Here is a 17130-nt window from a genome sequence, read left to right as displayed (position 1 = left end):
CATCCATCAGCGCAACCAAAGCAGTTTCTGTGCTGTAGCCTGGCCTGAACCCTGACTATTGAGGGCCTAGATAATCAGCTTCTTCCAAGGACCGCTGGAACTGGAGCGACACTACCTTCTCAATAACCTTCCCCATAAAGGGAAGGTTGGAGACTGGACGATAGTTGTTGAGCACAGTTGGGTCCAGGGAAGGCTTCTTGAGGAGGGGGCACACGAATGTCTCCTTGTAGAGAGCCGGGAAGGACCCCCCCCCCGAGAAGCGTTGACAATCTCCTGGACCTAGCTCTGTGTCACCTCTCTACTGGCCGAAACCAGCCAGGAGGGACACGTATCTAGCAAACAGGTGGCGGAACTCATAGCACCAATGGCCTTGTCCACTTCATCAGGTATGGCATTTATTATTGAAGACACCCTAACCACAGACCATACTTTAATAAAAGAAATTGAAAAACTAAGATAATAATCAAAAACATGACCCCCATTCACAATGTCAAATATCTAGGAATTATAATGTCACAAAGACTTAGTTCACTGAAAAAGGACAATTATGACCCCCTAGTTCAAAAAACAATTAAGGACCTAGACTCATGGTCCAAACTACAACTATCGTTCATGGGGAAAATATCCACAATTAAAATGAACATTTTGCTAAAATTCCTTTTTCTCTTCCAGACAATTCCAATTAGATTAAACAAATCATTCTTCACAACCCTCAATAGAATAATACACAAATTCATCTGGCTTGAAAGAAAAGCAAGAATCAAACTCAAGTTAATGCAGGACCACAGAACCCGAGGCGGTATGTGTCTCCCAAACTGGGAAATTTACTATAGAGCTGCATCACTAACATAGATAAGAGAGTGGATCCTCTTAAGAGACAAAAGAACATTATCCCTAGAAGGCTTCGATTTACACCAAAGATGGCACGCATTCCTGATGACAGACAAACTAACTATAGCCACTAACTTTAGAGAGAACATCTATAAAATGTTCTACCGTTGGCACCTTCCTCCAACTTGCCTATCTAAAATGTTTCCAACTACAACTCCTTTTTGTTGGAAATGCAAACAAGAAATAGGGACCTACTACCACCTTTGGTGGACATGCACCAAAATTAGAACCTTTTGGCTAAAGATTAAAAAAGACCTTGACCAAATTATACAGAAACCAATTCCCTTAAAACCAGAACTATTCCTCCTAGGAATAATTAGACAGCCATTGAACAAAGATGATAGATACCTACTGGTAAACATTTTAACTACTGCAAGAATAACATTCGCCCAATCTTGGAAAATGGATCACACTCCATCTACCCTAAATTTCACTAACAAAACTCATGAATGTGCTGAGCTGATGAAAATGACCCTTGAACTACAGGACAAAGAGGAATCAGAGTTCTATAAAGCATGGAATAAATGGTACATCTGGCTGGATAAAAGATAATATACAACTCAATCATGATCCTTTTACCATTCACCAAAACAATTATCCCACAAACTTATAAAATAACATTATGAGTCATTGATAAAAGGATTCACAAATTCAAAATGACAAAACTTAAATTCTAACTCAAGTTTAGAAACCTAATACTTTCATCTATATTGATAGTAAAGATCTTAAAAGCTGTAGAGTAATTGGGTCAACAGATAAGTTGACACTATTTATGACATCTGATAAATTTATAGATATGAATTTATCTCTTCTTTCTTCTTTTTTAATTTTTAATTTTTCCTCTTCTCTTTCCTTCCCCCTTTTCTTTCTCTCTCTTTAGCGTTATTTTCTTCTATTCAGTAATCCCTCATTTTTTGCGGGGGATGCGTTCCAAGACCACCCGCGAAAAATGAATTTCCGTGAAGTAGAGGAAAGATATTTTTATGCATTTAAAACCCTCCCTGTATTGTTAACAACCCACCGCTGCTGACCGCTGAGAGAGACTACCTTCTCTCAGCAGTCAGCAGTGGTGGTGGTGGCTTTCCAGTAGTCGGGCAGTGGTGGACGATCTTCAGAGAGTTGAGAAACATCCATGAACTGGACGACAAGACAAGCCGAGCCTTCCCTGTGATGCGTGGGCTGAAGGAAGCCGCTGCTGCAGTTCCCCCCCACACACACAAACTGTCCCTGTCCTGGCGTTCTAAGGCGCGAGGCCTCTGCCAGGAATGGGGATGGAGGGGAGGGATATTCATCTTTCACGGTTTTCCTGGATTTTCCTTCATTATCCACGATATAGCGGCCATAAGCCCCCTTTGAAAAACCCGTGAAGTAGCAAATCCGTGAAAGCTGAACCGCGAAGTAGCGAGGGATTACTGTATATGTAAGCATGTATTTTGATTTATAACTGTATACTCTAAATTCATATACATTTGTACCAATATTCACATAGTCCTTTTGCTTTATTTATCCCCTCCCCTATTTATTTTCAATAAAGATTATTTTTCCTAAAACAAATAAACAAACAAACAAACAAATCAATCAATAAGTCTGGATCCAGGGAAGGTTTCTTGAGGAGGGGGCACACAACTACCTCCTTGTAGGGAGTCAGAAAGGACCCCTCCCTCAACAAAGCATTGACAATTTCCTGGATCCAGCTCCATGTCACCTTCCTACTGGCCGAAACCAGCCAAGAGAGACATGGGGCCAATGAACAGGTGGTGGACCTCACAGTTCCCATGGCCTTGTCCACTTCATCAGATGTTACCAGGTCAAAATCCTCCCACACAAGAGGACTAAGAAGAGCCCCTATCGCCTCAACTGACTTATTGTCAGCCGACACTGCATTCCAATTGAAGTCAAAGTCTTATTAAAGTCCTCAGCACTACTCTGCAAGGTATAGAACATTAAGGAGGTAGCGAGTCACTCTAAACAGGGCGGCTGGGCAGGATTCTGCAGATGCAATCAGGGCGACATTATACACACATCTTGTCACCCTGAGCGCTACTTTATAAATCCCCATATAAGCTTTTAGAAGTGTTCGGTCAGATTCGGATTTATTTCTCCTCCAATGCTTCTCCAAACATCTCTTCTGGTGTTTCATCTCCCAAAGTTCCTCAGTGAACCAAGGAGATCTCGAGGTTCTACTACCACAGAGATGTCGCAAAGGCGCAATTCAGTCTAGAGCTCCCATCGTCTCCGTATTCCAGGCAGCAGCAAGAGACTCTGACGAACTGTGTACAAGCAAGTCCGGTAAAACCCCAAGCACCCTTTGAAAGCCCTCTGGGCCGATCAGGCACCTGGGGCAGAACCACCTAATCAGTTCCTCCTTCCTGCGGGGGAGGATTGGAGCCTTAAAATCAAGCTGCAGCAGGAATTGGTCTGCCCATGACAAAAGCAAAATCTCTAGGCCCCTTAATTTCAGATCATTACTAACTGGAATACCATGTTGAGAGTGTGTCCCCCCTCGTGAGTTGGACCCTGAGTAGTCCAATCTGCCTCTGTTTAGCTTCTCAAAATCAGCCCAATTCAGCTTGGCAGCAATAAAATTTGTCTTTGTAAATTAATTTTTCCAGGGAATGAACAAGTTTGACAAAACGATTCTCCTATACCCATGATGGAGAACTATGGCCCGCATGTCCAAAGTGGCACATGAAGCCATGTTGCCTGGCACGTCCAGTGTTGCTTGTTTCTCTTCTCGGTTTCTGATGCACATGTGCGCATGGTGATCAGCTGGTCTTCATGTGTGCAGCAGTGCTAGAAACTGGAAGAGGTAGCCAGATGATCAGTGTCTGTGCATGCGGGTCAGTAACTGGAAGACTAGCTGACCAATGTGCATCCGCCTGCTGGAAACCAGAAGTTCATTTCCCGGTGTGTGAAATGCTCTCTGGACAGCTCCTCTTCCAGGTTGCATCCCAGACAAGTGCCTGCATGTGCATGGTCTCTCCCTTTTTGGCACTCAGGGCTGAAAAGGTTCCCCATCATTGTTCTATACCTAAGCAAACATTATTTTTGTCTTGGAGAAATTTCTTATTTAGGGAAAATGCAGAACATAAAATTTTAAAAAGATCTTTTAACACTAAGTAAATGTATATTCTGTCACATAGGTACACGTACAAATATAAGAGACATGAGGAGCTGTGGGTTGATTTCACTGACTTTATTTCAAATAAATTCTTACTTTGAATCACCAAACTGAAAAGTATATTAGATTTATAGCTTAAGGCATTGAATCTAAGTTTGACAACTATAGATAGGTAGGGCATACTATCTGGGGAATTCTACGAGTTTGAGTTAATCTTCAAGTTGCAAGGTTTGAAAAATATTGACCTAAGACTTGGTAATTTCCTTTTCGTTACAGCTTATAGTATATATGTAAAGAAATAGTTATAAGGTTCTTTTTTTAGGGACAAAAAGGAGACATAGGACCTCCTGGAAGTATAGGCCCACCAGGACAGTTAATAGCAGGTAAGACTGGGCTTTCTTAATAGCTGATTTTCTGCTTTAATTTTAATAATATAATTATGCTACAGAATATACCTTTCATGCTTGTTCAATCACTAGCTGAAGAAATTTCATATTTTTAAGATAGCAATTTTGCGTTCAGTAGGGTTTGGTATAGGTGGAATTTGGTAAGCAAACTGCCATGGCTAAAATCACAGGGCATATCTCCCCCTTGATAATTATACTACAGTATAGAGATTTCAGTCATTGTGCAATCTTTCTTCTTAAATTCAAGATTATTGATACATTAATCCATTTTCTGGTAGTTAACATTAATATAAATGCAGCATTGTGTAGAATTCTAAGACTTGTTATTAACATCTAAGTATAGATGACATCAGCATTTTAGCATGGAGTCATGCCTCCTTTTGAAGTTTGGGAAATCATGTTTTTCTTTCAGCTAAAACCATTTCTTTTGATGTACCGAAACTATGTTTTTTTAGGGACATTAATGAAAACAAGCTACGTGTTAAGAGAGAAACAGGCTAGTCAAGAAGATGCAACATATTCTTATCTTTTGTCATGTCTAATGAAAGAAAGCAAAGCTTATATTTATATTTAAATTATATTTATTGTTTCATATGGGTTTTTTGGATATACTTATATAATAAAACTATGTACTATACCCAATGAAGGGCTGCAAATTTTTTTACTACCACACTGTAGACGTTGCTTATTTTGTGGGTGTGGCTTGACATTAATGAAAACAAGCTACGTGTTAAGAGAGAAACAGGCTAGTCAAGAAGATGCAACATATTCTTATCTTTTGTCATGTCTAATGAAAGCAAACAAAGCTTATATTTATATTTAAATTATATTTATTGTTTCATATGGATTTTTTGGATATACTTATATAATAAAACTATGTACTATACCCAATGAAGGGCTGCAAATTTTTTTACTACCACACTGTAGACGTTGCTTATTTTGTGGGTGTGGCTTGCTGGCCATGTGACCAAGTGGGAGTAGCTTGACTATCATATGACGGGTGGCTTAACGGTCATTTGACTGGCTTAAAGGTGGCCAACTTGATATCACTCACATCAAGGGTTTGGGTTAGGGTGTCTGGCCTCTCCTAGCCTCAGAGAGATACAATTTCTTTATTTACTATTACCGAACATCCAAAATATAGTATTTAATTCTATGTATGTATGCCATATGTGTACATACATATTAGGCACACAAAAATATAAACTGTATGTTTATGTACACACAACCACACGCACGTAGCTGTTCCAAAACTATACACATTCAACTTCATTTACTGTGATAGGAAAAATGCAGAAGGGGAAAAAAGAAAAAAATTCATTTTTTTTTTACAGGTTCTGCGTACCTGACTATACCCGTAGGAGCCCATCACTGACTATACCCTATGTAAAACATGACCCATCTTAATAACCCCCCCCCTTTTTTTTTTGCTTTGCATGAAGTACTTGTGTTTGTATCAGGAAATGAAAAAGCAATTTGCAAAGACATTGGGTGTTTTTCTCTCAAATTCAGGAACTCCATGCCAACTCAGGTGCCCAGGTTTTGGGGCAACAGCTGCAGCCCATGAAAAATGTAGGATGAATGAAACCATGGATAAAAACAGTTAAACTACAGCTTAGAACTTATGAATAATATATGTAAAAGAGTATTATTTGTTTCTTTATTCAATTTATATAGCTGTCCATATCATGTTTTAATGACTTCAGGTGACTTATAATAAAATACATAAATATAACAAATATACACAATATAACAAAATAAAACATAAAACATAAAACACATAGCAGTCAAGAGACAGGCTCTGTCCCACCTTCAGGGCCCCAGATTCAGTGACAAAGTTTTCAATTATGAAATGCCAACAGGGATGGGACCAATCTTACTTCAAGGGGGATGATGTTCCAAATAGTGAGTGCCACAAAAAGAAAGACTCTTCTTCTGGTCCCATCAGGCAATTTCCCCTCGATGACAGTATCTTCCTGACAAATCAGATAAGGAAGAGATAATCCCATATATACAATCAAGACCTTAAATTGCACCTGGAAGCATACTGAAACCAATGCACTTAATAGAGTAAACTTTCACCTCTGTTGAGTAACTACATTAATAACTTCCTATGCTCTTGCATTGTGCACCAATTGAAGTTTATGAATATTCTTAAAGCATAGCTCAGTATAAAGCAGGGGTGTCAAACTCAAGGCCTGGGGGCCAGAACTGGCACGTGAAATGCTTAGATCTGGCCTGCCTAGTAAGAGCCAAGGACTGCCCCACGTTGCCTCTGCCAGCAAACACAGAGCTCAGGAAGGTCGTGTGTGGTCCTATACGGCTCCATTTTTAACTGCAATTGCCTCCTACAGCTCTCTGCCAGTAAAAACAGAGCTCGGGGAGGTGCATGCACACACAATATCCCAACCCTACGAGTGACATCAATCTGGCTACACCCATCCTGGCCATGGCCATCCCATCCCTTGAAGAGAAATACATCCCAGATGCAGCTCTCAATGAAATTGAGTTTGACATCCTGGTGTAAAACATACTGCAATATTCCAAACTGAAGATCACAAGGGCATGGGTGACTATGAGCAAGGCTATCCAATTCAGAAATGGGTACTTATTAAGGACTCGAGGCAGCTTACAACATATAAAAAACAGTAGGTTACAATAAGATTAATTTAATCCAAATAAATTAAAATTGCATAACTATCTAAAATCCCTAATTATATTAAAATCAATTACACCCATTCGAACAGCAACCATACAATCATTTGTTGGCCCGGGGCTAAGATCTAATCGGCCTAAGCCTGGTGACATAAATGAGTCTTAAGACTCTTATGAAAGGTGAGGAGGGTGGGGCAGTACGAATCTCCGGGCAGAGTTGATTCCAGAGGGCCATGGCCCCCACAGAGAAGGCTCTTCCCATAAGTCCCGCCAAATGACATTGTCTAGTTGATGGGACCTGGAGAAGGCAGATTCTGTGGCACCTAACCAGTCGCTGGGATACATGCGACAGGAGGCGGTCCCACAGGTAATCTGATCCAAAGCCATGTAAGGCTTTATAGGTTATAACCAACACTTTGAAACCAGTTGGCAGCCAGTGCAGACTGCGAAGTGTTGAGATCTGGGAATGCCTGGGCAGACCCCTGACTGCTCGGGTGGCTGCGTTCTGCACAATTTGTAGTTTCTGAACACTGGGCAAATGCTCCCCTCGCCACAGCCAATAGGTGGTGTTCAAAGTTCAGCCACTCCATCTTGTCAGGGTTCAGCATGAGCCTATTAGCACCCATTAAGACCCAAATAGCCTTCAGACACCAGCACATCACTTCCACTTCTTCACTGAGTGGACACGGGGGTAGAGATATATAGCTGAGTTTCATCAGCATACTGATGGTAAGTCACTGCGTGCTCTTGGATGATATCACCCAGTGGGTTCATGTAGATATTAAACAGCAGGGGGTAGAGGATTGACCCTTGAGGAGCCCCACAAGGGAAAGACCTAGGAGTTGACCTCTGACCCCTGCTAACACCAACTGCAACTGACCGGGAAGGTAGGAGGAGAACCACCAAAGAACGGTACCTCCCACTCCCAACCCCTTCAGCCAGTGCAGAAGGATTATATCAAAAGCCGCTGAGAGGTCAAGGAGCACCAGGATAGAGGATAAACCCCTATCCCGGTCCCACCAGAGATCATCCATCAGTGCAACCAAAGCAGTCTCCGTGCTGTAGCCAGGCCTGAATCCTGACAGTTAAGGGCCCATCTGAAGACTGGTGGAGCTGGAGCGACACCACCTTCTCGACAACCTTCCCCATAAAAGGAAGGTTGGAGACCAGACAACAGTACACAGCTGGATTCAGGGAAGGCTTCTTGAGGAGGGGAGGCACAAGTGCCTCCTTGTAGGGAGCCAGAAAGGAACCCTCCTTCAAGTAAGCATTGACAATCTCCTGAACCCATCTCCATGTCACTTCCCTGCTGGTCGAAACCAGTCAGGAGGGACACAGGTGCAACAAGCGGTTGGAACTCACAGCTCCCATGGCCTTGTCCACTTCATCAGGTGTCACCAGGTCAAATTCCTCCCACACAACAGAACTAAGATGGGCCCCTATCACCTCAACTGACTCGTCGGCCGACACTGCATTCCAGTTGGAGTCAAGATCCATTCAGATCTGGGTGATTTTATCTGCGGAAAGCTTATTAAAATCCTCAGCACTACCTTGCAAGGGTTTGTCAACGTCCTCCCTCCGGTTAAGGAGGGAGGGAGTCACCCTAAACAGGACAGCTGAATGGGACGGCTGACGGCTGAGTGGAATTCCGCAATCAGGGTGACATGATACATGCATCTTGTTGCCCTGAGCACCACTTTTTAGATCTCCACATGAACTTTTACAAATGTTCGATCAGATATGATACATAACCCAAAATTACATGAAGGCACTTCTAACTGTGGGTGCTACTTGATCTTCAGGTAGGAGCTGCAAGTCTAGTAAGTTCCCCGGACTGGGCATCAGGAGTGCCATCCCATTCGAGAACCAAGAGTGGAAGGTTTATATATATATTCTTCAGTTTATTAACAGAAAAAAAGATATTTACAGCTAAGACTCAGCTTGTTTTTTCTCATATGGCTAGGTCTATTTTAGAAATTCCTAATTTGGCAATCTGATATTTTCTAGGACCACAATTGGGGCCAAAGGGGGAAAAAGGACTTCCAGGACCTCCGGGAAAATGTCTCTGCAACTCTCAGCCAAATATGAATGGCCCACCATACCAGGAACCACTATTTGGGGAGGCTTATTCCAAAGTACCTGCCGTAAGTGAGTTAAGGAATTAAGATGGCATATTATGTAGTTGAAGCATGACAGGATTGCTTTGTTTTTAAACTGGGAAAATTATAATAACTAAGCTAAATGCTTTTAAAGTGTCACTCTTCACTTACTGAATGTCTCCTTTAACAATTATTTAAAGTTATGACAGTGTAAAAAAACTGTTTTGTAACCAATCCTTGAATATACTACTATTGCAACTTTATGCAATAGGAAACAATGTAAAAGTGATTAATGTGTGCAAAGGGGGGGGGAAATCGCAAAATGGCGCTCCGCCGGGCGCCACCGACCGGCCGTCACCTTTTAAAATAGCCGGGGGGCTTCTCGGCTTTCACCCAAACCCGAACTTCCGGGTTTGGTGTTCGGGAGAATGCCGAGAAGCCCCCTGGCTGTTTCAGAAGGTGACAGAAACATGGCCTCCAGGAAGGACGTCTTTGTGACATCGAAGCTCCACCCATGGAATTCCCTATTGGGATTCCCCACCTCCTTTCCAGCCTCCAGAGCGGCCGAAAACAAAAAAGTTCAGGTTCGGAAGAACGCTGAGAAGCCCTTCGGCTGTTTTAAAAGGTGACAGCCAGGTGGCGGCGCCCAGCGGAGTGCCATTTTGTGATCTGCAGTGGGTTCGTAAGCCGAAAAAAGTTCGTAAGAAGAGGCAAAAAATTTCCAAACCCCAGGTTCGTATCACGAGGAGTTCGTATCATGAGGGGTTCTATAAGGCATCCCCCGAAAGTAAGACGTAGGAGACGTTTTGTTTCGCAGCATTCCCAAACAGAACATATATAACATATATTTGAAGAAAGTATAATTGTTGTACATGGAAATAATGGTACGGTAGTAGTAAGAAATTGTGATAGGATTCACAATTTGTCTGGTTATGCTGGTTTGTGATGACAACTACAGTATATAATAAATGTTCATTTTTTTTGTTCAGCAATAAATGTGAATTCTTCTTCATTGAAAAAAAATAAGACATTCCCTGAAAATAAGACATAGCACATCTTTAGGAGCAAAAATTCATATAAGGCGCTGTCATCTTTTCGGGGAAACTGGGTAATAAGTTGCAGTTCTACAATGCCTTTTTAAACAATTGTGGTGATTTGTTTATTGACTGAATGGGAAGTGATGTTGTGAGTTCACTGTGATTTTCTGCATAGCAGCTACAGTGCTTAATGACGGAGTTGCTAGTATCAATTGTGATTGCTAAGCAAGGACTTAGTTCTAGCAATTATTGGGTTAACAATGTCATGCTTTGCTTCTGAATGAAAATACATTTGATGATATAATTTAATGATACATTTCAAGTACCATTAAATTACAGGCTTTCTCTAAATTCCTTGTAATTTTTCTGCTACTGAACAGGTCAGGTTTTATATAAAAACCAAATATAAACTGTGAATATTTAGCACCGTAAGATAAACCAAGAGAAAAAGGGTGAGCTGTCAAGACAGATAGCATATCTTTGTATTTTTTGTTATTTCTCTTTTTTCTTTTCCTCCCTTTTCCCCCTTTTTGTTTAGATGTGTTAAGTAGTATTATATTTATTATTTATAATTATTGATTATGTGATGTTTCTATTAAATGTATATAAATTTAATAAAAATATTTTTAACTAGGAATATATTCGATGTCATTTTTACATATATTTCTCTCTTATAAGGAATAAGCAAATATAAATTTGCACATTTACATATTCTTCACATTTCTCTTCCATTTTTCTTATAAAAAATGTATATGCATAATAACCTTTTCTACCCTTAATTGCACAGAGGCAAACATTAGAGATATTATTTAATGATTTAACCACTTTCAAATTCATAATATTTTTTCTGAATTGGAGGGTCAGCTGGAAAGATCCAAAATATTGAAACCAAGCTATTCAGATTTTGAATCATCTCGTATGTTTGTACTGCCACTTATTGTCTTACATAAATATTATGGTGTCCTAGTCTCTCTTCTTTTTTTTAATTTTTAAATTTCAGATTTTTGTAGTGAATAATCAGGAAGACCTGGAAAGATTAAACACTGAAAATGCCCTAGCATTTCGAAGAGATCAGCGATCTTTATATTTTAAAGATACTTCTGGATGGTTTCCAATCCAGGTAAAAAGAGGAAGAAATAGTGTAACTTGAAAGCATTTGATTTCTTGATTAATAAAAGGCATACTTCTATGTGGTTTTTGTACATGATGTCTTCTTGGGGGTTTTTTTGTTTTTGTTTTTAGAGAAATGATAAGATACCTTTTTTGTTAAATACATTTCAGTAAATTTTGAGGTGGAGCTCTCTCCATTGGGAAATGATTGGTCCTTATTCTGTCTTCTACGAGGATCACAATTCAGACATTTGAAAGATGGGCATCAAATTGTCTTTTAGATTATTTGTAATATTTCTTTTTAAAATTAACCTTGTATTTGTATTTGTTATTTTGGGCATGCTGTCTATTTGTCTATTTGTTTGTTTTATTTCATTTTTTCATAATTGGTTCTGGGCTATTCCAAGAGAAAATTAGCATTGTGATAAAATATACATAGATGATATCAGTATCTAGAGCATACTGGAATTTAGGACATAGTCTTATTTGTGGTATTTATTCAACTATCTATGTTTCTATGTTTCTAGTTCAGTGGATTTACAGCTAGCTGAAGCACAGATATCAGAGGGTTGTTGTTAATGGCGAGTATTCTGAGCATACTTGAATTTAGGCTGTAGTCTTATTTGTGGTATTTATTTAACTATCCATGGATAGTTCAGTGGATTTGCAGCTGGCTGAAGCACAGATATCAGAGGGTTGTTGTCAATGGCGAGTATTCTGAGCATACTGGAATTTAGGCTGTAGTCTTATTTGTGGTATTTATTTAACTATCCATGGATAGTTCAGTGGATTTGCAGCTGGCTGAAGCACAGATATCAGAGGGTTGTTGTCAATGGCGAGTATTCTGAGCATACTTGAATTTAGGCTGTAGTCTTATTTGTGGTATTTATTTAACTATCCATGGATAGTTCAGTGGATTTGCAGCTGGCTGAAGCACAGATATCAGAGGGTTGTTGTCAATGGCGATTATTCTGAGCATACTGGAATTTAGGCTGTAGTCTTATTTGTGGTATTTATTTAACTATCCATGGATAGTTCAGTGGATTTGCAGCTGGCTGAAGCACAGATATCAGAGGGTTGTTGTCAATGGCGAGTATTCTGAGCATACTGGAATTTAGGCTGTAGTCTTATTTGTGGTATTTATTTAACTATCCATGGATAGTTCAGTGGATTTGCAGCTGGCTGAAGCACAGATATCAGAGGGTTGTTGTCAATGGCGAGTATTCTGAGCATACTGGAATTTAGGCTGTAGTCTTATTTGTGAATAAATACCATTGTATTTGATTCTGATTTTATTCTTATCTACAAAAAAGGTACATAGGTGTTCTCTTGAGCTAAACAGTGAGATGCAAAATGCACAACAGAATGAGAAAGAGTAAGCACATAAAGAGCTGATAGATAAATTAGTGAGGATTGGACTTAATCCCTGGATAGTTCAGTGGATTTGCAGCTGGCTGAAGCATAGATATCAGAAGGTTGTTGTTAATGGCAAGTATTCTGAGCAGAGCCTGGTTACAAGCGGTATACCACAAGGGTCTGTTCCGGGGCCTATTCTTTTTAATATGTTTGTGAGTGACAAAGGGGAAGGTTTTGTAGGGAAGGTTTGCCTATTTGCCAATGACTCTAAAGTGTGCAATAGTGTAATATTCCTGGAGGCATCTGTAATATGGCAAACGATTTAGCTTTACTAGATAAGAGGTCAAAGCAATGGAAACTGCAGTTTAGTGTTTCCAAATGTAAAATAATGCACTTGGGGAAAAGGAATCCTCAACCTGAGTATTGTATTGGCAGTTCTGTGTTAGCAAAAACTTCAGAAGAGAAGGATTTAGGGGTAGTTATTTCTGACAGTCTCAAAATGGGTGAACAGTGTGGTCAGGCGGTAGGGAAAGCAAGTAGAATGCTTGGCTGCATAGCTAGAGGAATATCAAGCAGGAAGAGGGAGATTGTGTTTCTGCTGTATAGAGCACTGGTGAGACCACATTTGGAATACTGTGTTCAGTTCTGGAGACCTCACCTATAAAAAGATATTGATAAAATTGAATGGGTCCAAAGACACGCTACAAAAATGGTGGAAGGTCTCAAGCATAAAACTTATCAGGAAACACTTAATGAACTCAATCTGTACAGTCTGGAGGACAGAAGGGAAAGGGGGGGGGCATGATCGAAACATTTAAATATGTTAAAGGGTTAAATAAGGTTCAGGATGGAAGTGTTTTTAATAGAAAAATGAACACAAGAACAAGGGGGCTCAATCTGAGATTAATTGGGGGAAAGATCAGAAGCAACATGAGAAAATATTATTTTACTGAAAGAATAGTAGATGGTTGTTACAAACTTCCAGTAACTGTATTTAAACATGCCTGGGATAAACATAAAATACAGAAAATATTAGTAGGGCAACTAGATGGACCATGAGGTCTTTTTCTGCCCTCTAGCTTCTATGTATCTATGTTTCTCAGCAAAATATATTGGAGGGGTAATGAAAAAAAGAGACGGGGGCAGGAAGAAAAGAAAGAAATGATAGCCATATCTAATTTATTGCTACTAAGTTTACTATACCTTCCTATACTTGTGTATCCTTTCAAATCATCTCATTTTCACCATATTGTTGCCTAATTTCACACATTGCCTTTTGTTCTTAGAGGAATTGATGGACTAACATCATCAACTAAAACATTGAATAGAATTAAGTTGGTCTGATTGATTGATTGATTGATTGATTGATCTTGAATCTAGCAATGTAATATTGCATGACAAGCATCTATATTTTATATATATTAATGTTTTTTTGGGTTATGTTGCTGTATGTTGTCTAGAGTCACTTGTTTATAAAATGGACAGCTATATAAACAGCCACTATGTAACTAGTAACGTCATGTCTCTGTTCTTAGATGTCATGCTTTAATTGAATTCAATTTAAAAAAGCTTTGACAATATATTCCTTCATATGTACAGTATGGCTTACATTCAACTTTGGATATACAGTGGTCCCTCGATTTTCGCAGGTTCGAACTTCGCGAAACGGCTATACCACGGTTTTTCAAAAATATTAATCAAAAAATACTTTGCGGGTTTTTCCCCCTATACCACGGTTTTTCCCGCCCTATGACGTCATACGTCATCGCCACACTTTTGTCCACCTTTAATAAATATTTTTTTAAATGAACTTTAATAAATAAACATGGTGAGTAATAATCTAAATGTTGCTAAGGGAATGAGAAATTGCAGTTTAGGGGTTTAAAGTGTTAAGGGAAGGCTTGGGATACTGTTCATAGCCAAAAATAGTGTATTTACTTCCGCATCTCTACTTCGCGGAAATTCGACTTTCGCGGGCGGTCTCAGAACACATCCCCCGCAAAAATCGAGGGAACACTGTACATTTTTACCACAGTCTGCCCCCTCCCCCCTCAAATAACTGATACAGGATTTCCAAGAATACACTTAGTTGCATACTTCCAGAATACTGATTAAAAAAAGAATTCAATAAAAAGTAATACGACAATATATCTATTTTTCCAAATAAGCAAGGATGGTATTGGTTGCATTTTATCAAAAGGACTTGAGTAGCCACCTTTTCAAACTAACCCATTTATTAAAAGGTGTCAGTTTTTATTAGCTACAATCTCATGAAAAAAATTACCAGACAAAAAAATTATCTTTCTTATTTTTGGCTACCATAGATTAAAGCAGTCCTCTTCCTATAATGAGCTCCATTTATATAATCTTCTTCTGTGTCAGCAGCTAAAACCTTCCTATCCACTGGATCATCTGCTAGGAGATATTAATGTCTGTGGAGATGGCATCATTCAAGATGAAGAAGAATGTGATGATGGCAACACAATTGTGACTGATGATTGTATAAGTATGGTTACTCCATTAATTTCTCAGTGTCTTACTCAATTTAGTTTATATACAAACTATGGTAAAAAAACAGCATAATTCATACATGCAGTTGCATTTGGACACTAGTGTGGTGCAGTTTCTTAACACAATGCTTGTTAACCAATGACACAATTTGTTTTAAACAATTGCTGGTGGAAACACTTAGTTTTATGTGGGATAGGCAAGGCCAGTCATTGGAATTATTAGTTTAAAAGGTTCTTATTAAATCTGGTGAAACTGTTTTCTTTGAATATATTTTCAGATTAATTTCAATTTTTGATTAGCAGCATCAGTATTTGTATAGTAATTTAAATACTGAAAACAGAACATAATATCAAAAATCATTTATGTAATTATGACCTTGGATTATAGAATAGAATAGAATTTTATTGACCAAGTGTAATTGGACACACAAGGAATTTGTTTTGGTGCATATGCTGCATTATGTTAAGCCAGTTTTTATTCCTGCTATTCCTCCTTTTTTCTTTTTTTAGTAAATAGTGTAGGAAGGGACAATCTGATATCTTCCATATTTATTAGATAATGATTTTTACAATTGGATGAACTTTTGTTAAAATGTACCCCAAAATGGTGATCATGTGTTGAGGATTATAATCCAATATATTTTGCTGGACTCAAAACTCTGTTGAGATTGTGCAAAATAACTTTCAGTCAATTGTACATTGGTTTGTTTTTATCTATTTTATATCATCTAATATTAGATTTCTCTGTTTTCTTAAAGTTATTTTAATGTATTATTTTATACTGTTTTTATATGTGCTTTTTAAAAAAAGGTGAATATGACATATGCATTTTTGTATGATTTCTGAATTATTATTTTGAATTTATCTTGAGATATGTCTGAAGAAATAACAAGCTAGAAACTTTTTTGAAAGAAAAATATGTAATTCTAATACAAAATAGTTTTTATATAAATATTATATTTTAATATTAAAAGGTTGGAAATAGATCATATTGATTTGCAGATTATCTTAAAACAAACACTTCTTTTTCCACAGCTTTAATTGCTTAAAAGAAGATTGAAAGCAGATTATTTGAAATAATTAGCTAGTATTCATGTGGTCCAAAATAATAGAAAACTAATCTTTATGTCTCTTTCACCAGATTTTAAGAAATTGGTACTGAATAAATTTAGTTGTGTGAATAAATTTAGTTGTGTGAAAGCCAGCCAGTGCTAGATAGATTATTTATGGAAAGGATGCTTCTTATTTTTTAATTAAAGCACAGCTAATCCAAGCCAATTTTCTGGAACCAGACAATACACTGAGCCACAGATTAAAGGCCTGCTGAATTCATAAAGATGCTATGAAGGATAGCGTGGTTGGCTAGTTTGTGATCATCTGCTGATTACTATATGCTTTCGTGCGATACATTTAATCTGGTTACTCATTAATTTATTTTCCAATTTCATACAACATCCTAATCCATATACCATTCATCCCAGGTGTGAACTGGGTCCACACAATATGGGAAGTTACACAAAAGCATATTTAACACTAGTCAAGCTGTTTGTATGCAAGGATAAGATCTTCAACTAGCATCATTAAGTATCTTGTTTAAATATAGAGGGGAAGTAACATGGGGGGGGGGAATCGATGATTTCTTTCAACTTGCCAAGCAGGGCAATTCAACCCTCTTGTAAACATTTTCTGACTAGTAACCAAATAGCTTCTTTTAGGGAGAGCAACCATATTTTTATCACTGTAACATTATCAAGGTCAGGCTTTTTTTGTCTCAAGATGATACAGTACATTAATAGGAAGCAACATGCCACTGAACATTCAGCCAGGTGAAATATAAAATGTTTTTGTATGTTTGGGTGAGAGTTTATTTCTTTTGTAGGTAGTGATGGCGTATAACATAATACATTTATAATAACTTCAAAATCTGTATCAAAAAGCCATATC

At 38.5% G+C, this 17130-nt stretch overlaps 1 protein-coding gene across 1 annotated transcript in view; it reads left to right on the top strand.

Moving 5' to 3' along the window:
• COLQ (collagen like tail subunit of asymmetric acetylcholinesterase) overlaps positions 1–17130 on the top strand; it is a 78781-nt gene that overhangs the window by 48013 nt on the left and 13638 nt on the right. The window contains exons 14-17 of the mRNA XM_070728241.1: positions 4335–4395; positions 9082–9218; positions 11211–11330; positions 15059–15182. Coding sequence (XP_070584342.1) covers positions 4335–4395; positions 9082–9218; positions 11211–11330; positions 15059–15182 — 442 coding nt within the window. The remainder of the gene's footprint in view (positions 1–4334; positions 4396–9081; positions 9219–11210; positions 11331–15058; positions 15183–17130) is intronic.

Source organism: Erythrolamprus reginae, chromosome Z (genome assembly GCF_031021105.1).
Source record: "Erythrolamprus reginae isolate rEryReg1 chromosome Z, rEryReg1.hap1, whole genome shotgun sequence".
Lineage (NCBI taxonomy): Eukaryota > Metazoa > Chordata > Lepidosauria > Squamata > Dipsadidae > Erythrolamprus > Erythrolamprus reginae.
This window is presented reverse-complemented; position numbering and strand designations above follow the sequence as displayed.